Source organism: Arachis ipaensis, chromosome B10 (assembly GCF_059453495.1).
Source record: "Arachis ipaensis isolate K30076 ecotype BB chromosome B10, ASM5945349v1, whole genome shotgun sequence".
In the NCBI taxonomy this organism is placed as follows: Eukaryota; Viridiplantae; Streptophyta; class Magnoliopsida; order Fabales; family Fabaceae; genus Arachis; species Arachis ipaensis.
Window position 1 is genome coordinate 2351218 of NC_142435.1, and position 8467 is coordinate 2359684.

General features: G+C 30.4%; 1 protein-coding gene across 1 annotated transcript; it reads right to left on the minus strand.

Moving 5' to 3' along the window:
- Positions 1 to 215: 215 nt before the first annotated feature.
- LOC107621601 (subtilase family protein) lies at positions 216 to 8467 on the minus strand. The gene is made up of 8 exons (XM_016323633.3): positions 8357 to 8467; positions 7839 to 8271; positions 7233 to 7344; positions 3597 to 4158; positions 2724 to 2821; positions 2256 to 2613; positions 1302 to 1518; positions 216 to 993 (listed from the first exon to the last, which is right to left on the minus strand). The coding sequence occupies exons 1-8, from the start codon at positions 8441 to 8443 to the stop codon at positions 446 to 448; spliced, it is 2415 nt and encodes an 804-aa protein (XP_016179119.1). The 5' UTR covers positions 8444 to 8467; the 3' UTR covers positions 216 to 445.

The window sequence follows — 8467 nt, forward strand, 5'->3', positions numbered from 1 at the left end:
GGTACCGAACTTGAATTTTCTGATGTCTATTTAAAAAATTTGAGATATAAAAATCGAACTTTCTAATTTTGGTTCTTTCTACAATTTTAAAAAACACAAAAAATTATAATATTAAAATATATCATATATCTCACTTCCATTAAAAAAAATTAACCTCTGCTTATTGTCTAATTTAATATAGGAAGCGTTTCTGGTGCTCCATTATCCTTTTCTAATTTAATATAAACTCTTTATAGTGTTACTCTTGTATGAAATATAATAGCACACATAATTTCTGAAATATAACCCACAGCATTACTTTCCCATATTCTTAACATATTATATATTTCATAATCCTAGCTACTATATACCATCAACTTGTGCTTCTAGTAGTTGTACCTTATCTGAATCATGCATGCTCCTCCAATAATAAATCAATTGAAATTATTAACAAGAGGCAATAATATTAGGTAAAAGACACTGCAACTTGGCTTCTTACAACATGATTCTTGTTAGTCCAAGCATACCATCCAAAGTAGTATCTAGCTGGGCCATCCTTGTTTGGAATCTGACCCATCTTTGCTGTCACTGTGATATTGAAGCTAATTTTCTGTCCAACATGATTGAATGCAAGAATATTTGGAGTTGCTGTGATGGAAAACTCCTCTGATGACTTAGCAGTAAACGTGTAAACACTGCTGCTCTTACCAACATTGGTGACTGTCCTCTTAATATTCTTAGTTCCATTGAGTCTGTGGATTTGTATGGATGGATGGTTGAGATCTGTTGGTTCAGGCAATGATGTTGAATTTGGACATTTATAAGTAACATGAAAGTATTGAGTTGCTCCAATGCTACAAGTATAGACAAGGTAGTCCATGTAAGAAGCATCATAAACTAGTCCAGGATCTGCTGCCTTTACAGGGTTGAAGTGTCCAGCACCAATTGCAAATGGGGTTGCAGGATCACCATTTGCATCAGTTAAAGGATTTCCTGTGTTGTCTGTTGTCCCAGCTGCATAGTACAAATTGAAATTAAGCTAACCATGGTAATTAAATTAAGGGTTATTCTAGGTAACCAATGATTTTCTTGAACAACGGGTTTTTAAATTGACCCAGTTCAAGTAAAACACATTACACTTTCAAATTACTCACCTAAATCCTAATATTAGAATAACCATCCGCACACCTAGTGAATTGAACATCCGATATATCCGTTGTTCACATTGTTTAATATTTTCATTGTCTACCTATACTTTTCCTTAAGTTAATCAAGCAGTAATTAGTTGGTAGTGGATTATTATGTTGGGGAAGTTATATTACCTGTGGTGATGAGAGCAGACCTTATAGCAGCAGAGGTCCAAGTAGGGTGTATAGCTTTTAGAAGAATAGCAGCAGCAGAGACATGAGGGCAAGCCATGGAAGTTCCTGACTCGATGTTGTACTTAACAACTCGTTTATCTAGATTTGTCACTCTTGTGGGCCCATCTTCTGCAGTCCATGCTGCTAATATGTCTACTCCTGGAGCTACTATGTCAGGCTGCATTATATTCCAAACCCACTCAGTTACTACTCATCAAACTAAAGTGAGCACAGATCGGTTTGATTCGGGTTTATGATAAAATTAGAATTAAACCGAACAAAATGTAATTGATTTCGTTTGATTTGGATTTGTGTTTTTTTATATATGTACCCGAATCAAACCAAACCGATTAAGAACGAATTGGTTCGGTTCGAGTAATTGGGTTACCGATGATTTTGAAATTCATAAAAAAAAAAACAAATTTTTATCTTAAAAATTCAACAAGTACAATAAACATGTAACATCAATAGAAATAATCCAAACCCAAACGTGTTAAATACTAAATACATTAAAAACTAAACTTATTAAAATCTAAACATATTAATAGTGATAATTTTTGTCTAATGGAAAAGTCATATATATATTTTTTATTTTTTTATTTAATTAATATATGATCAGGTTCGCAGGTTAGTTCGAGTTTCGCATCCTAGAACCGATACCCGAACCAATCACTAACAAAGATCATCGATTTGGTTCAGGTTGGATCCGATTACCCGTTGATTCCAAAACTAATTTAATTGGTTCGATTTGGATTCGAACGGGTAATCGGGTACCCGCTACCCGTGCTCACCCCTACATCAAACTTTTGAAACTTGAAGTTGAAACTATACTACATTACTACTACATGTAACATGTTAGTATGCTACTCTACAGATTAAAAAAATGGCATGAAATTAAATATAGTGAAGGGTCACCTTGAGAATATGAGGGTCAATTATATTTGGACCCCTGCTAGAGAATGAGGCCAATAAAGGTGCTGGTCTGGTATTCAACACAGTTGTTCCGGGTAGAATATATGCCATTGGATTAGAAGAAGAATTGATGTATTGAATGAGTTTCAAGACATTTTGATAGGTCACTACAGTGGAAGGAATGAAGTAAGCGGCATAATATAGAGTATTCCCAAGTAGTTCATTGTTTCCTAGGATGAAACCAACACCACCAGCTCTTTCAACTTCAAGTCCCTTTCTTATGTTTTCTCCTTCCCCTCGCATGCACACAACTATTTTCCCCTTGACCTTTTTAGGATCAAGGCTGTTGTCCAAACAGAACCTGCATATATCATTACACAAATCTAGTATTTAATTACTTTCTCTATGTATTTATTGCCATATCATATACTAATCAATATATACAACACCAAAATTGAAAACTATACATACCCAGAAGCATTAGTAGGTAGGCCTGGAAGTTCAACTTGGCTTGCCAGCACCAAAGGGTAGAAGCTGTTTGGCATGTGCACTGGAGTAATTGATCTACCCTGATATTGACATGGATATATATAAGCACTGCAATATATATAATTGTGTCTAATGAGTACTGTTATTGAGAGTGATGTTTAATATCTTTACTTTGATTATAGGTATTGGTCAATAATTAAAAAAGTAGAATGCATTTAAGGCTGCACACGGATCGGATCGGATTGGATATAGCCTAAAATTCTATCCGATTCGCACTGCACTCGTCGGATCGGATCGGATCAGATGCGATATCCGCATAATTAAAAAAAATATATTTTCAAATTCCATTTGGCTGTTTTTACAAACAAAAAAAAATCATTTTTCACCTGTTTAAGCATACTTAATTCTAAAATATTATCAATAAAAGTTCTCTTGAATAACAAAAAAATAATAACATAAGATTTAAGTTTAATTATTCTAAGTCGAAGTACAACATAAAAAATAAAAACAAGATATCATAAAATTCATAAAACAACACACTAAAATTTATATCACATTAGGGTTTATTTTCTTAAACTATGATATTTATATGTGATGTGTGGATATGTGGATTTGCAGATCGGATCCGCGGATATCACCGCTAAATTCGCAATCCAATCCTATCATAGTGCGGATCGGATAATATCTGTAAAATTTGGATCGGATGCGGATAATTACTGCGAATATGCGGATATTATCCGATCCATGTGCAGCCTAAATGCATTACCTTTATATATTTATATATGTAATTAAGTTTTTCAATTTTCAAACCCTTATAGGTACTAACAAGAAAAGTGAAGTTAAACTTATTATTACCTCAATAATTGTGCCACCTTGTAGCATAATTGGTGCAACAAATGAACGATCCACGGTACTAGCACCAACAGTGATGATCCATGGTGCAATGTTTGACAAATTTGAAGGCAAAGGGCCATTATTCCCAGCACTACAAACCACCACAATGTTCTTCTTTGTTGCATGTAATGCTGCCCTACCAATCACATCGTCCTCATAAGGAATTGGTGTTTTGTAACCAATGGAAGCGCTTAAGACATCAACTCCATCACCAATGGCATCATCCATGGCCTTAAGAAGGTCAATATCTATGCATACATTGCCTTTATGTTTTGATTGCCCTTTGATGGGCCAACATGCTTTGTATATGGCAATGCGGGCCATTGGGGCTCCGCCAGAGGCTGTGCCGTTGGCGAAGCCCCCAATGGCCGAGGCACTTGGAACTGCACGGCCTGCGACTATGGAGGCCGTGTGAGTTCCATGCCCATCTTTGTCACGGGCTGACTTGTAGTCTTCCTCTTCATTTAGAGGGCCATATTGACTTTCATAACCTTGTAAGTAATATCGTGCTCCAATGATCTTTCTACATTTCAGGGACAAAGAAAAATAGCATCATTCAATTTCTGTATCTAAGTTGCACATTTCTAAGAAAATTAGAAAAGTAATATTGTATGAGAAATGATTCTATACTAATTCACTCATTATTATGTGCTACTAAATAAGATGTATATATGTGAATGCTTCTGGAATGGTTCTATTATACACATTTTATATATATATATATATATATATAACTCGGTCATCAAAATTTTTTTTGATATATTATTTGTACCACTCATTGGAACATTTTTGAAGAAAGGAATATATATATATATATATATATATATGAGGAGTGTTAAGGATACTAGATTTTGTGATTTGTAACCATTAATAATATTTTTAATAATATGAGATTTTATCTAATGATAAAAAATTACCTTTTTTTTTTGCTAACTAAGTAATTTTGATAAAAGTGCTGGTCGCTAGAGTTTCTTTACATATATATCAACGGTCCCACGTATAATAATGCACTGAGCAAGATATATGATAATAGTAGCAATAATTCAATTATATATTTATATAGCTATTATTAAATTTTATCCGAATAATCTATATATATGTATTAGTGTATTATTTTTCCATTCTATTAATCTGTTCTGTTATATAAGTATTGTGTTTGGTATAAAGTGAAAAATAAAGACTGAAATAAAAATGAATTTTTAATTTAATTTACATAAAAAGTAAAATTAAAATTAATTAATTGAAACGAGAATATTTTAAATATAAAATATTATTAAAATTTTAGTTTTTATTTTTAAAAATTTTAGTTTTCGATGTTTTTACTTTTTTAAAATATTAAAATATTAAAATTTTAGAAATAAAAATTAAAATTTTAGTATTACTTTATAAACTAACAAATATAATATTAAACATCAATCTTTTAATATGTGTCCCAATATTTCAAAACATACACTAGTTTAACAACATACTAACATACATACAGTATATCCACTTACTCCTTTATTTATTTTATTTTTTTTTTATAGGTTTGTACTTAGGTTCAATAACATCACGAGAGTAGAAAACTATGACTTGTCAGAGCAAAATATTTTTCATTCACAGGTGTATCATCATTCCAAGAAGGATTAAAATGTTGTCCTTTTGTTCACTCTCTCTCTTGGATGTTTTGATATGCATTGACCATTCAGTAGTGATGAATTCCATTCCACTAATTGCAACATTTCGATTTTTCCTTTCATCATTTATCTATTTCAAGACCATTAGATTTAATCACACAAGCCGAGAGAAAGGACATTCACAAAATCATAAAGCTGAGTCCAGAGATATATAGATTGAGACTCACAAGATGAAAAAAACAAAAGAATACAAAAAAAATAATTAAGTCAAAAGGACAAAAGCTTCGAAATCAAATCATATCATCTAGATGAGTAATTGGAATAAGCTCCAAAGATACACTATTTATTAGAATCTACTATTAACCCCCATATATATGGATATGAAAAATTCCTTCTTTAACCCATTATCCTTGTTTCTAATTAATCCAAGAAAATAGGATATATTATAATAAAACAAAGATTATTGTCTTGATAGTACTCAATCATTAGATTCTAGAGTCAAAAAGAATCTCTTAAAAAAAATATTTTGTGTTATCATTTATAAAAAATACTTCAAAATAGTTTTAAATATGCATGAATATATACGAGAGACACTTAGATAAAGATGTTTAAAACATCTTTTTTTAAAGATGTTTATTATTAACTAAAATTTAATACATATAATTGATTAAATTATATTATTTTTGTCAAAATTAAATCAGATAAATTGATTTGGTCAAAAAATCGGTAAACCAAACTTTGAACCGATTTAAATTAATATTCTTTTTTATAAAAAATGACTACAATAACTTTATTATAGAAAATAACTAAAATATTTTTATTATATATTTTTTTATTTTAAAAATCTTAAATTCTAAACTCTATAACAACACAAAAAAAGAAAATGATTAAAATTTAGAATTCTTAATATATATATATATATATATAAAAGAATATTTTAGTTATTTTTTATAATAAAAATATTATAATTATTTTTTATAAAAAAATATTAATTTAAATCGGTTCAAAGTATAGTTTATCGATTTTTTGGCCAAATCAATTTATTTTGTCTAATTTTGATAAAAATAACATAATTTAATTAATTATATATATTAAATTTTAATTACTTAAAAACATCTTAAAAAAAAGACTTTTTAAGCGTCTTTAACTAAGTGGTTCCTATACATATATCTTCCTTAGCAAGTAAGATAATGGATATAACACTGCATTATACTTTATTTCTCTAGCTACTAATTGGCTTTGGGATATCTCATTTAATTATTTATGTATGATGAAAATGACATGAGCATAAACTATTCTACATAGATAATGAAATAAACTTTTGCTTTAGTAATATTCAAGCCAAATACTCTTTAGTATATAAATTTAATTACTAATTGACTCCCTCAAACTGAACTCAGAAAGCTAAAAGATCCCCCAAAAAAATAAAACTAAAAAAAAGAAACCCTATTCAAAGGTTCTAAAGTTCATTAGAAAAAACTTTTTTACAATTGTCTTATTATTATAACAAAAAAAAAGGTCAAATTAAATTCTGCTAGTAGATAAGATAGCATGTACCCATAAAGAAAAGAAAAAAAAAAAGCAACTCAAATATAATTGTGGATTTCTTGAAGAGAATATATTTATATATAAAATCTTAATGTGATGTAATGTAACAACAAATCTATTCACATGCAATAGAATTGGACTTATTATGCATATGCTCATATCTAGCTACATCATATAGGAAACATTTCAAGTGCACCAGAGAGTATCGGTACACCAATTATTTTAACCGTTGATTTCAATTAATATATATTATATATATTTTTTATAATTTGGATCAATAGTAACACCGATACTCCCGATGCACTTGAAATGTTTCCCATCATATATATGCCACACATAGAAGGATTGAAAGTAGAAAAAGGATTAGTGTATGTATGTAAGAGAAGTTGAAATAGATAAAGAAATTAGCAATAATTAAGTATAGATAATTCACCTATTACATTGAGATGAGTTGAAAGCAGTTCCATTTTGACAGATTCCTCTCCATTTTTGTGGAACAGGCTCCATTCCTTCATCACTGAAGCTCTTTGATTCAAGCCACACCCCTGCATTATAATTGGTACTAATTTTCTAAGTACTTGATGATGAACATACTAGAAAAAAATTACTTACTTAGCCTACGTTTATTTCTGAAAATAAGACATGACAAGACACTGAGAACAGGACAGGACAAGACACTGATGGATAGAGACACAAAATTTTGTGTTCTTATATTTTGTTTGGTGATAAACTAGAACAAATTATGAAAATCTAATTTATTCTCATTTTTTTCATTCAAAAAATTTGAAATAAAAAATATAATAATAAAAAATATAATTATAAAAAATTAACAAGAATAATGAAAGAAAAAATGAAAAATAACTTGTGTCCTTTAAGAATGGATACAAAATACACTAATTCACTGTCTCTGGACACATTATCTCTGTCTATATCTCCTCTATTAAATACAATTTTGTGTCTCTGTGTCCTTGTCCCAGTCTCTGTAAAGAAACGCAGCCTTAATTACTACTATTATTAGAAAAATTATATATATAATTACCACTATCAATCATTCCAACAATGAGATTTTGTCCATAGTTAGCTCTGCATAACAAATCTTGTCCATTTTTGATCTTTTGATGTGAAGATAATTCTTCATAATCAGCCCAATTAGGATTCAAAGGACCTTCTAATCCAACAAACTCCCATGATCTTGTTGTATGCAATGAATACATCATCCCCTTGCTCTTATGCACACGCACCACTCCCTCCATTTCTGACACCTTCTTGGCTTCTTCTCTGCTAAGCAATGCTGCAAACCCCTTCATACTGTGCCTGTAACTGTAAAGAAGCGAAGCTTTTGCTTCCTCCTCACTTTCTTTCACTGAAGACAAATAAGAACGATGAACATTCTCTATTTCTTCATCATCATCATGATGCAGCTCTCTTTGTGTTTGTGTTTCATCTAGTCCTCCAAGCTCCACTATGTAAATCTGTTAACAACTTAATTAAGATATATAATTACACATCAATAAGAAGAAGCAGAAGAAGAAGAAGAATATGAAAATTATACAAGACCTGGTTGGTCAATTTGGAGCATGAGGCCAAGGCAGAAAGAAGGAGGAGTAGACAAGTTGTGAAAATGATGTTCTTCATTAAGATCATTTTGTTGAGACAAGTGCCACCATA

Excerpts from the sequence above, each read along its gene's own strand:
- LOC107621601 (XM_016323633.3), bottom strand. The coding sequence starts at position 8,443 with ATGATCTTAATGAAGAACATCATTTTCACAACTTGTCTACTCCTCCTT. Across the intron at positions 7,345-7,838 it reads TGTTGGAATGATTGATAGTG|GGGTGTGGCTTGAATCAAAG; the intron begins GTAATTATATAT and ends ATTATAATGCAG. Across the intron at positions 1,519-2,255 it reads TTGACCCTCATATTCTCAAG|CCTGACATAGTAGCTCCAGG; the intron begins GTGACCCTTCAC and ends AATATAATGCAG.